This window comes from Macaca fascicularis, chromosome 18 (assembly GCF_037993035.2).
Source record: "Macaca fascicularis isolate 582-1 chromosome 18, T2T-MFA8v1.1".
In the NCBI taxonomy this organism is placed as follows: domain Eukaryota; kingdom Metazoa; phylum Chordata; class Mammalia; order Primates; family Cercopithecidae; genus Macaca; species Macaca fascicularis.
The window spans coordinates 3545132-3558382 of NC_088392.1; the positions used below are offsets into that span (position 1 = coordinate 3545132).

Here is a 13251-nt window from a genome sequence, read left to right on the forward strand (position 1 = left end):
GGGACTGGAAGCCAGGAAGCTGTGCCCAGGATCCAGGCAGAGACAGTAGAGGGAGGGCTAGATCTCAGATCAAGACCAGGACAAATTCTACCAGCGAGGTGGACAGGAGATGAGAGTTAAGCTCCCTATCCAGAGGCACCAGGGAATGCACAAGATCCCAGGACTGACAGCAGGTCTGTGTTCCCACCTGGTCATGCTATAAGCTGGTTGTATGACCTTTGTAAAATGTCATAAACTCCCTGAGCCTCAACTTCCTCATCTGACAATAGGATGAACCAATGAAATGATTCCTAGACTATGCCTCATCTATTTAAACACGACAAACAGCTCAGGTATAAAAATCTGAGTATGGGTTTTATAGGGTACAAGCTTACATATTAAAACCACTTACTGCATGACACACAAAGCAAACAGATAATGTGCTCACATATATTAAGGGAGTGCCTGCTATCAATCCATTTATCCATTAGTGGATGAGAAATGCCATTCTCAGATGATTTAGTCAAAACAATCTAGATATAATTATACCTACAGATAGAATATAAAACATCATCATTTCTTTCTAAGACAATCAGACCATCTCTCCATCTCACAAAATGATTCTTTTAGACATTTTTACTAAGTGCAGGGCAGAAATCGATCCCAGCAGCTTACTGATAAGATCCATGCCTTATCAACATCCACAGGGCAAATGGTAGTGTGCCCTGAGGCCGGAGGGCAGGGTTTTCTCTGGCAGTGTTTGTTAACTTTGTGTGTCCGTGACTCATTCCAAGTTTACCTTTTAATTTTTACTAGTCCCATTAGTCTTAGAGCCATGGATAAGAATCAGGTTCTTTTTCTTGGTTTACCAGCAGCTTTGAAATGAGATGGGATTACAGTTTGCAACATAAATATCAGGAAAGAAGGCTTAATGGGTATTGCATAAACTACATCATTTGTCTCAGATTGTTCCCAAAAGAGTTTAATGGAAAGCCTGTCAACACTGACTATCCTCCCAGATAAGTATCTCCAGGGGTTTCCTATTTTCTTCATGTTTATCAAGCATCTCAGGCCATTGAAGTGGAAGGCCTCAGGGTTGTTAAAAGCCAGCTCTCTGCAAACAGGCCCTGGGCACCTGGACCTGCTGTCTTCAAACTGAGTCCAATTCAGTTGTAGCAACATCAATATGGCAAATACACCCATGTGCATGGCTGAAAACAGTAGATGATTTTTGTCGTCATTCTTCCCTTGCAACAGATGCTGGTAGAAGATGGGACATGGGGCAAGAAGTTCCATGCCGGTGGAAAACCATCTTTATTCATTTACTACTGCTCCAAACTGTCAAACTCAGGAAACAATATATGCCTAGCATAGACTAGCTCAAAGTTAAAGATCTGACAAAATAATGCATGTGTACTAATTTCAACCCTGGGATTTAAGTAGGTTAGTATGCCTATCCTTACCCAGTGCAAAGCCTTTTTTTTTTTTTTTTTTTAATTCAGATCGCTATACCTCATCTCTTATAGCTTTAAAGCAATTGGTAGAGGTTATTAGTTACCCAGGAATCTGCCTTTTTAAAAAGCTCAGCCAGGTACAGTGGCTCATGCCTGTAACCCCACCACTTTGGGAGGCTGAGGCAGGAGGATCGCTTGAGGCCAGGCGTTCTAGGCCAGCTTGGGCAACATCCTGAGTCCCCACCTGTAAAAAATGTTTTCAAATAACTTAGCCAGATGCAGCAGTGTGCACCTGTAGTCCCAGCTATGCAGGAGGCTGAGGTGGGACGATCTCTTAAGCCCATGAGGTTGAGGCTGCAGTGAGCTATAATCACACCACTGTACCTAAGCCTGGGCAACAAAGCAAGACTCCATCTCTAAAAATAAATTTAAAAAGAGCTCAAGAAGGTGTTTGGAGAACCACTGATGAATTACATAAAAGTCACAACAAAAAGAAAGTTGTCTTACCCACCTCAATTTAAAGGCAATAAAAAATGCTTAGTATCAACCCCTAAGGCTGAAGCATCTCCTTTCCTAGAAAGAGCTGGAAAAGCCGCTTCCTGTCTTTCCCATGGAAACATCAGAAAGTAACATCAGAAAGTAACCAAACACTGAATCTGCAGGAGCTTGATTTTAGACTTCCAACCTTCAGGACTGCAAGGAATACATTTCTATTGTTTACGGACCACCCAGGCTGTTGTATTTTCTCATAGCAGCCTGAACAGACTAAGACCAGTGGATACAGAGCAGAGAAAGTCACAGAGAGAACTCCCCTCCCTGGAGGACGAGACTGATTTTTAAAATTTATTTATGACGTGATTCTTTCTACTCTCTTACAGGGTCCTCCGTCTCCGTCAGACGGACATGTCCCCTGTGCTTCCCTCCTTTGTCTATTTAGCGTATAGAATCCCAACATGATCTTCTGATGGAGAAAAATTCATCGTTTAAAATTATATGCTAAATCTCTCTACAAATTCTTCTTACCCTTGAGTTTAGGTCTTTTAATAGCCTGGTTTCTCTGTGCTCCTTTTGCTGAAAGTATCTGAAAAAATATTAGTCGCTCTTCTTATTGTGAGATGCTGTTTTTCAAATCATCTGAGGTGTCTGTTCTTTCTTCAAAGAATTTTACTCACAATATGTCTAATGGAATTTGGCTGGGGAGAAAAGAAGTGACTAAAAGATGAAAATGATTTAAAAAAAAAAAGCTTCACAAATGTATAAATGACAGCCAAAAAGCTTACTGAGTTACTTAAAGCCAAAGAAACAACAACAACAAAAAGCAAACATTAAAAGAAGCCAGTGGCTGGATAGGACATCAAGAGGTCCTTTAATCCAATTTTCTCCAAGAAGCAATCATCCAGTAGGCTGTCTATCCCATTTTGAGGTATTCCAAGGTTTTACCAATCAGCTTTGAGCCAGAAACTCAAAGCAGAGTTTAAGCAAAGCATGTGATCAATCTCAGCGCTTTATTTCTGCAGTAGAAATCCTATTCTTCTTTTGCACTTTCTCCAAACATGGAGAATAACTGTTAGCATGTTTATCATGAAAGGCCAATCTACCCACCCCATAATAGTTGTAACTCTTCACAGGAAAGCCCTGTATGGACGGCCGCACTGTCTCAAAGTTTATGTCCCCACCCCCTCCAAAAAATTCATATATTGGAACCTAATCACCAAGGTGATGGTATTAACAGGTGGGGCTTTTGGGTGGTAATTAGGTCATGATGTGGGGGGAGCAGTCACAATGGGACCAGTGCCCTTATGAATAAGGGCCCAGAGAGCTGCCTCACGCCTCACACCCTATGAGGACACAGAGACTAGAGCCCTTATGAAAGAGGCCTAGAGAGCTGCCTTATGCCTCCCACCCTATGAATAATGGGACCAGTCCCCTTATGAAAGAGGGCACAGAGAGCTGCCTCACGCCTTCCACTCTGTGAGGACACAGAGAGAAGGGGCCATCTATGAACCAGAAAACAGCCCTCACCAAACACTTAATCTGCAGGAGCTTGATTTCAGACTTCCAAACTCCAGGACTGCAAGAAATAAACTTCCATTGTTTATGAGCCACCCAGGCTATGGTATTTTCTTAAAGCAGCCTGAACGTACTAAGACAAGTGGATACAGGGCAGACAAAGGGAACTTTACTTAGCCACTGAGAGAAAGGGCTGGAAACAAGTGGAGCTGAAATGAGCAAACTATCCAAATCCCTGTCACATCTTCCATTACTAATCAAATGAACACGTGTGCACCAGTAGCAATTTTCTGTGCCGAGACCTGGGGAAATACCCACAATGGACCAATCCAGTTCCTGTCTTTGTCTTCAGGGAAGTTGCCATGTATTCTCTTTCCCTCCCGCATTTCCCCTTTCTCGCCTCTCCTGCCTCTGTCCCCCTCTCTCCGCCACCTCCCTTCTCTTCACTCTTCTGCCTCCAATCCCTCTTCTTACCCTTCCTCTGCTCCTCTCTCATCTCTTTCCTAGATACACACACACCACCACCACCATTACCACCACCACCATTACCATCACCACCATCACCACCACAATCGCCACCATCATCACTATTACCACCACCACCACTGTCACCACCACCACCACCACCACTGCCACCATTGCCACCACCACCACTGGCACCATTGCCACCACCACCATCACCATCACCACCATGACCACCACCATCACAATCGCCACCACCACCACCACCACCATCATCATCACCATGATCACCACCATCACCACCACCAACACCACCATCACCACCACTATGACCACCACCATCACCACAATCACCATTATGACCACCATGACCACCACCAGCACTATGACCACCACCACCATCACAATCGCCATCATCACCACCATCACCATCACCACCACAATCGCCACCATCACCACAATGATCACCATCATCACCACCACTACCACCCACCACCATTATCACCACCATCACTACCACCACCATCACCACCACCACCACATTTATTTGTCCTATGCAAACAAGGAGGCAATTAAATACATCAAAAAGATCTGACATCTGTTCAGTGGCTGTTAAGGGTCAGAGGCTGTGAAAATGAAAAAGAAAATCTTCATCCCTTTTTCAAATGCTAGAACCTCCTCAAGGTAAGAATAAACAAAAGACAATTTTATATAGATATATTTAGTGTATGTATATATGTAAGCACATATGTCTTATACATGCATATACTCACATAAATCTAAATATTTGTGTATATATGTGTGTGTATGTGTATATAACTAAAGTAATTACTGAACTAATCACTGATCTTTAGGTTTTTTACTGTAAAATAAAACAGCTTTTCTAATCATTTTTATAAGACCTATTTTTTAAGTATTTTATTCTTCACTGAGACCTTCACAATTTCTCTCTAATACTTTTTCAAATATAGAGACTAAAACTACCATCGACACAAGTAAGATTCAGCAAATATTAAAGAAATGTTTTGTTTTATTTCTGTTGGTAAGCATAAAATCTTTTGAATCATTAACAAACATTTATCACAGATCAATGATGTCTTCTTGGTTAAAGTTTGGTGAACCCAATCTCTCCCAAGGGAAATTAAGCTCTTCCTTCCCTGATGCTCCAAACACTGCTCCCTTGAACAGGCCTTTGGGACTTACACATTTATCTCTTCCATTACAACGTTGGCTTCCAGGTGGAGCCAGTTCCTCTTAGAATCCCCTGGGTCAGCTTGGTCCTACACAGAGCAGGGGCTCCAAAAATAACTGTCCAAGGAGAAGTCAGAAACGATCCTTAATTGTCTTTAAAGAACCATTTTCTTAGAAATAAGAAGTGCGACTCAGAGGAAGAATAAATAGATATACCAGAAAAATGGAAAATCCCTACCATAACAGCACATCACTAAAAACAAAGGAGGAAGGCACCAACGTTCAGGGTTTATTCCATTCATATAACTTAGCACTTGGTCAGCTGCTCTAATGAGGGGCCTAGATGCCTAAAATGAAATATTCATCATAGTTGTTCAGATGTAAGAAAGGATCAGTGGTATAAAGCCATAACATGGTCTTGTTACTTATATTGCACCTTGTATTCTTAGGTGGTTATCCTAAAAACTGTATGATTGCATTTCTAATATAAGCTAATTTTTTGCTGCCAGAAAAAAAAAAAAAGGTCTTAATGTTTGTACTCTATAACCAATTCTCTACCACTAGTTTCGACTCTGGACTGTCAGATGGCCTTTTAGCCACATTACTGTTGATCAACAAGGAAAGTCAGGAAAAGCTGTCCTTTATTTAAGTAGAATTTTTAAGTAAACATGATTAAATATGATCTAAACTATAATTTCTATAAGTTATATATGTCATTGATCATAAATACTTATAAGGAAAAAACAAGGTATTTTAAGATGCTACTACTACGCTTTTGGGTTAAAATGTCCGGTTATAACCTCCTACTCCTTAATCATATTGCCTAATAATCTCATTCTACTTCCTAAAATTAGAAGTTATATAGATATTTTCTGAGTAAAAGTTAATTTAATCTTGATCTGTGAAATAGTTTTTCCTCAAAATGTAGAATGTCAAGACCATCAGTAAGTTAGGCGCTGTAATACTACTCAGGAGAAGCTTGTTTAAATCAGGGCTGGGGGATGAGAAAGTCAGTTAGCCACGGAAGGAATCAGCTTTCAGCCTTGTCCACTCTTCAGTCTTTACCCGCGGGGTCAGAGTCAGCACATGTGGGTGAAAGAGGCAAGGACGACCCAGTGCCCTGGCGGCTTTAGGGAGGGATTATAACGACGTTGTCTTAAACGAGAACCAAACCTGGGCTTTTTGGAATCACATCAGAGACTGTAAACATACAACAAAATGACTATACTTTCCCCCTAAGTGTGCATGTCAGCGACTCTGCACTCTGCACTCTGTCTCAGTCAGCCCAAGCACACCTCCCAGTGAGGCGCAGGATCAGCAGAATCCGCGTTTCCTCGTCTCCCCAGATCTTCAGCTAAGTTTGAATGCAGCACAGAGTGACCCGCGATGCCCTTGCCAAGGCTGACCCTCCATTCCCATCCTAACGGTGGGAGGCTCATCTCAAACCTCCATAGCCACACCAAGGGTCCTAAATGTTACAGGCTTTAGGTAGACATGAGGGCAAGTAAAAATAAAGATAAAGTAAGCTCTGAAAAGTAACACACATATATATATATATTTGTGATCATTACCTTTTTCTTGGATGCTTCAGACTTCTTTGACATGTTCTTCAACTTTTTATGCAAATGATTAAGAACCTGAAAGACACAGACTAATGAAATCAGTTCGCCTCACCTCTCACAACCCACTGCGTATGTTGCATTAACAATTATTGACATGCTGAAATGGTAGCATCACTATTTATAAGATCATTAAAATAAAAACTCAAATTAGGTGATTAAGTAACAATGAATGTGAGTTGCCAAATACATTCTTTTCTAACATTTACGAGCATGCCAGGAAGGCTGATGCACAGCCAGACAAGTTCACAGCCATAGCACCTGTTTGCAGAGAATGCCCAGCACATGGAGCTCTGGGGTTTTGCCCAGAAACAGCCATGCCATGACCCACTCATGCAAGCTTATTAGTCTATTATCTGCCTTGGTTTCTTCCAGGACCCCATATATTAACAAACACCAGGTCCCTACTACATGTCAGGCACAATGTTAGATCCTGGATGCATCAAAAAACTAGAGATTTGCCCTTCCGAAATTCACTGTCTGATGGGGAAAGGAGGCAAGTAAACAAATGAAGATAACATCATCAGACATTTCTTCAGCGCAGCCCACCCAAATATCGCCAGCGTTTGTGCCAAAATATTCTTTCTTCTTCCTCTTATGGGCTGCCTCCACTGCAATTGTCCTTACAGCAAATCACCACCCATCAGGCTTCCCTTCACTCTTTATTCCAATCCTACCCACGGTGCTGTGCTTTTAGACAACTTATTGGGGATTCGGCATCATCGATGATTTACAGAACATTTTTGCAAAGGTTTTACAATTAATGTCCCTGTCAGGGAATCTCCTTGAGACACACTGGCTCCCTTAATTAAAGAAGCTATTTTTGTCTTTTCTTGCCAGTGTAATACTCAGGAGAAATGATATGAAAATGTGAGGTTTTAGATATTGGAATTTCCAACATATATTTGGTCTTAGACAACATTGTTAAGCCTGCAGAACTGTCACTTAAGTTCATTGCTATATCCCATGTGAGGGAAAATCTAGAGAAAATCGAGCCCCAGGGTGACTAAGTGCTTTAGATCGTCTGTAGATTGCTGAGAAGTCTCTCAAGGAACCAGAAGCCATGTTCCAACCAGTTCTTTGTTCCCTGTAGCATGGAAATAATTTAATCAAATTGAACTTATTGCAAAAGCCTGCTCCATTCAGCCAGAGGAGGCACTTTCAGAGCAATTAGTCACACCTTACTTGGAAGCCACAGGATCTATTTACCAGCTGCCCAGGTCTTATGCAGGTGAAGCAGCAGCCATCACAGGGGTATGAATTCTCTCCCCTACTGAAATGCTTCCCAATTCCTGAAATGACTCAGCAACATCCGCAACAAAACAAGTGTTTACTTGCCGCAGGAGCATTTGGGAAAACACTCAATACATTGACAAGGTGTTAGTTTACTGTTCTACCAGCAGAAATGAGAGTATCAAAACCTGAATGCAAGGTATCGACAGAACAGGGGCTTTCTTGCAGGAGCAAATGAGAGCGTTTCAAAGAGGAAGGAAAGGGCTGGAGGAGGCAGGACCCTGCCCAAGAGGACAGGACCGCCTAGATGGCTCAATGGCAGCCTTCCCAACGGGAAACCGCAGGACAACACTGGTCACTGAGGACACAGGAGAGACCAGAGGACAGGCCGCACAAGCAAAATCAGAGAGGGACACCTGGACAAATCACAACAAAACGTCCAAATGTGACCAGCTTCATAACGCTGCCGAGCTCCATGCGTTCCTTCCAAAAAGAAATTTGGATCACAGCTCAGCCACTTCAAAACACCTAAAAATGTTGAATGCTGTTGAATGGTCAATGGAGAAAATACTCAAGTATATTTTAATCAGCTCTGTTTCTCTTCAATAGCCCATAGTATGAGCACAGAATGATGTATCATGATATACCATTGAAGGTCTTGTCAGCAAAGGAGGAAGAATGTAGATATCATGATAGGGTATGATGAGGTTTAAGAAGAGAGTGATAATAACATACTGGGGTCTCTTGGTGAGTCTGTAAATTTCTGAGTGTGCACAGGAAGGTGCTAGCTCAAACCAAACCCAGGTCCTGCTGGGCACATCCTGGAGATTCAGAGTAACTTAGTCGGGTGAGCCCATTGAGTTTATCCTCGTGGTAGACCAAGGAGGTTCTGGACAGTAATTCACTCTAAGGAAAGTGAGCGAGGGGCACAGCCCTGGTGAAGAACAGCTCCACAGCAGCAGAGGCGAGGGCTCTTCCGGGGGCACTGGGTGGACAACTTCGACTCATCCTCCCGCCATGTATTCGATGGGTTTCCCAGAAACTGTCTGGTGCAAAAGACTGTTCCCTTACAAACCTGTAAGAATTTGGAGGCAAAAGGCAACTCTGGAATGCAATTGTCTTAAGTTTCTTTGTTTATTTAAAGCATCATAACCTCAGGTTCCCTTTTAGCCATCTGTGCTTTTTTTTTTTTTTTTTTTTTTTCAGGCTATCTAACAGACCTGAAGAATAGCGAATCCTGAAACCAATACTCAAGTAGCAAAATCCTTAACTGGATGGTGCACAGCTAATGCCTGAGCCAAAGAAAAGCAACTTGAAATAAATCTCCACCTATCCATGACAGCCCTGAAATTAACTTGTAAATATTATGCTGAATTCAAAATATTTTTCCAGTTATGCTTAGAAGCAAACTATTTCCATATAAAAAATCCAAATGATCCTGTATTCATTAAAATTTTTTTTAAAAACTATTTTTTAAACATTGCCTTTCTGTGGGACTTCTATAGACTCGCAAATGACAGAAATGTAGCCTAATTTATTCCTAAAAGCTTACTTTGTCATTTCCAGTAAGATTTTAGTTCTTCTCCCTAAAGGCTTTGGGGAAATAAGGAAGCGTGTGCTTCAGTTCTACTGCAATAATTAGGAACTTAACAGCCATATATTGTAAGATTCCCAATCTCAGACTTCAGTGTCCTCAAGGCCTCAGCAACTGTCCTGTCCTCCGGAGACTGGGAATCCCTGTGTTAAAATCCTTCCTTCCTTCCTGAATCATTCACCAGCTTCATAATTTGGGTCAGGTGTTCCTTTCCAAAGCTCTTTTTCCTTAAGTAATAAAATGCGGGTAAATAATAAAATAGCTCCAAGCCAGAGTTGTGCAAATTAAATGAGATGGTGCACATATCAGATAATTGTGCTAGGTAAGATGGCCTTTGTTTAGCATTTGCAGAAGACCACATTAATAAACCAGCCGTTTTCCAAATAGCTAAGCTAGAGTTCTTTTCCAAATTCCCTTACTGCTACTATATTGGTGGTGGTGGTGGTGGTGGTGTCGTTGTTTTGAGATGGAGTCTCGCTCCATCGTCACCCAGACTGGAGTTCAGTGGCACGATTTCAGCTCACTGCACCCTCTGTCACCTGGGTTCAAACAATTCTCCAGTCTCAGCCTCCGGAGTAGCTGGGACTACAGGGGCCCACCACCACATCCGGCTAATTTTTATATTTTTAGTAGAGACGGGGTTTTACCTTGTTGATCAGGCTGGTCTCAAATTCCTGACCTCAGGTGATCCACTTGCCTCGGCCTCCCAAAGTGCTACTATATTTCTTTATATTTAACCTTTTGGTGCAAGCCGTTCAGATAATATCCAGCAATACTATTATTCAAAATCGACACGATCTACATAGATGAAACAGGTCGGGGGAAACAGGTGGCTTATAGCAAACACTTCTGTTGATAAAAATACCTTGTGAATTGAGTATTAAAAGTGATAACTGTTCTACCTAGTGAGGTTATTTGTGGTCATATAGTCACAGCCTTATTGAAACAGAATGAGAGACCGAGGTGCAGTCAGGGGAACCTGGTAACAGAGCTGTATTTCAAATGGCCACGCTCTGGAGCCAGAAGGCTGCGCACACTGGGGTTTACCCCGTGAATCGCTATCCCCTGATTGTTAAAATAAGCTCTTGTTTACGCAAATAGAAACACGTGTGTCAAAGGCTGAAGACGTTTTGATCAGTATAAAGTCTTCAAACACTTGTGGACGTAATGAAAAAGAACGTGAGTTCTGAGCTCTGCCCGGCTGTACAAAGGGAAAAACGATCTCCCACACGCGTGGACGGTGCCTCTGCTAGAGTTAGGGTGAAGATCCGCCGCCTCAACCACTTCACCCTGTTCTGGAGACCTTTCTAAAAAGGATTGAAATGGGGAAGCCGAAAGCTCGAGTCCATTCCATTCCAAGTTCCTGGAGCCTGCGGTCAGGACTCTGTAAAGAAACACCGTTTTATAAGGCTAAGCTTCAGAATAAAATTCAAAGCTCTGTCCCCGGGAGCAGTGGCTTCACAGAGCCCGGTGTGCGCAAAGCCTTCGGAGCGAGGGCAAACTGCGCACCCCGGGGGAGAGGGGCCGCCCCGCGAGCCCCCCGACGGCCAGCTGAGAGCCCGGGAGCGGGCGGTGGGGACCCGCCACCCTCGCAAAAGGTTCGCGCTCTGGTGACCACGCGCTCCCCTCGGGTCCCACAGCGCCGAGGCGGTAACCTCCCCGCGCAGCTGATCTGGTTGAAGAGTTGCTGGAACCGAGTGGGGTTTGCGGTACCGGGAAGGAGGCGGCAGCGCCCGCCTACCGCCCAGGCAACCTGGGGGCTCTGAAGCGCCGCAGGGGCGAGGAAGGGGAGGGGAGGAGAAACTTGTTCTACCAGACCATGCGAAGTGAACTGCAAACTTTCCCCAGCATCTCTCAGACTCCAAGTAACTTTCTTGCGCGAGCCAATGGCAAGCTCCAGCAGCGGCCAGGGAGCCTCCCCGCACAGATCCGCCCCAGCACCGGCGGGGTGGAGGCAACTGGGGCCGGGCTGCCGCCAAGGCTCCGGCAGGGCCGCGGAACACTGGGACCCCCGGGCCCCCCACCCTCCCTCGCACGTCTCGGCCCGGTGCCCGCCGCGCACCTTTGCATAGCAGAAGCAGATGAGCAGGAGCGGCAGCAGGTAGCCGAAGACGAAGGTGCACACCACATAGGCCTTCTTGTGGCGAGGGTCAGGCCACTGCTCCCAGCAGAAAGTCTGGTTGCTGGCGCGCGGCTGGAAGAGGCCCTGGTGGTAGGCCACGGGCGAGGCCATGGCGATGGACAGCGCCCAGATGCAGCTTACGCCCAGCAGCGCGTTGCGGGACACCCTGAGGGAGGAGGAGCGCCGCGAGTGCACGATGGCCACATAGCGGTCCACTGACATCGCAGCCAGGGTGAAGATGCTGACCAGCATGGACACGGTGAAGAAGTAGTGTATGAACTTGCAGATGAAGGCGCCCAGCACCCAGGTGGGCAGCGCGTACACCGTGGCCTGGAAGGGGATGCAGAAGAGCAGGTAGGCCAGGTCGGCGATGCTCAGGTTGAGGATGAACAGGTTGGTGGTGCTCCGCGGCTTGCCCGGCTTGCTGCGCGCCAGCACAGTGATCACTAGGCTGTTGCCCAGCACGCCCAGCGCGAAGATCAGGCCGAACACCACCAGCGTGACGAAGTTCTCCACGCCGATGCCGAACAGCGGCCCGGGCTCCGGGGCTGGGGGCTCCGGCCAGCTCGCGTTGCCCTCGCTGAGGTTCCCGACCGCCAGCTCCATGGCCCGCGGGGCTGCCCGGGCGAGCGGCGGGGCGAGCGGGGAGGGCGGGTGCCTGGCAGGAAAGTAGGCGCCGGGGGTGGTCGGTAGTCCCGGCGCAGAGCACGGAGAGCGCGAGTTTAGGAGTCTGAGCTTCCCCTGAGGCGCGCGCCAGCGGGCGCGGGGATCCGGTGGCCGTGCCTGAAGGCACCGTCTTTGCGCCGCGACCTTCTGAGAGGGCGGGGACGGGAGCCCGGAGCTGGACCTTCTCGGGAAGGGACGGTGGTCTTGAGAGCTCTAGGTCCCCTACCCGGGCGCCTCCGCCCGCTGCGCGACCACGGAGCCTGGGAAGAAGGATCCGCCGGCTGCAGCCGCGCAGGTGGAAAGACCCTTCTCTCCGCCTTACAGCTCCAGATCTTCGCCGGCCGTTTTCTCTCGCTCCCGGAGCGGCTGCGGGCTGCACCTGTTGCTCAGAGCCGCTCCTTCCCGCGGCGCTTCCCCGGACTGCCGAGCGCGCAGCAGCGCACCGTGAGGCTCCTGCAGACAGGGCTCCCCGCGCCTCCCGCGCCACCTCCCCAGTGGGCTGGCGCCTGCGACTCCCTCCCGGCTTTTCCAGGGATTCCGAGGTGTCCACAGGGCGAAAGCTCTTTTGGGGGACTTCCTGGTGGTAGAAAGAGTCGGGTACCAGGGGCCTCTCGGCTTCAACTGAGAGACGTAGACCGCCTGGCTGAAATCCGCGCCCCCTAGAAGTCACAGTGCGCGAGCAGAGACTGGACGGACTCTCGCGGGATGGGTCGCCGCCCACCTCCCGGCTGGAACCCGCGCGCGCTCGCCTCCGCGGGGTGCGGACCTGCACGGCTGGCTGAAGGCGGGGCTGCCAGCTGCTGCGGGCCGGGCAGGCGAGGGAAGCCGGGCGCTCTCCAGGGCGCTCCAGAGCGCGCCGGGGGGGAGGCGGAGGGGTTCGCGGGCCCCCTCACCCATCAGTGTCTGTCCTCCTCCTCCTCC

The 13251-nt window shown here is 46.8% G+C and overlaps 1 protein-coding gene across 6 annotated transcripts in view; it reads right to left on the bottom strand.

Moving 5' to 3' along the window:
- Nucleotides 1-13018, bottom strand: part of GALR1 (galanin receptor 1) — a 139194-nt gene extending 126176 nt beyond the window's left edge. For 4 of the 6 annotated variants that reach the window (XR_012427039.1, XM_074022197.1, XM_074022199.1 and 1 more), the window contains exons 1-2: nucleotides 11605-13018; nucleotides 6668-6733 (exon numbers count right to left, since the gene is read on the bottom strand). Coding sequence is in view for 5 of the 6 variants with exons in the window: in XM_074022197.1 (XP_073878298.1) it covers nucleotides 6668-6733; nucleotides 11605-12270 (732 nt within the window). In the remaining variant the exon portion in view is untranslated. The other 2 variants (XM_074022198.1, XM_074022196.1) reach the window with 2 other exon arrangements.
- Between the last annotated feature and the right edge of the window lie 233 nt (nucleotides 13019-13251).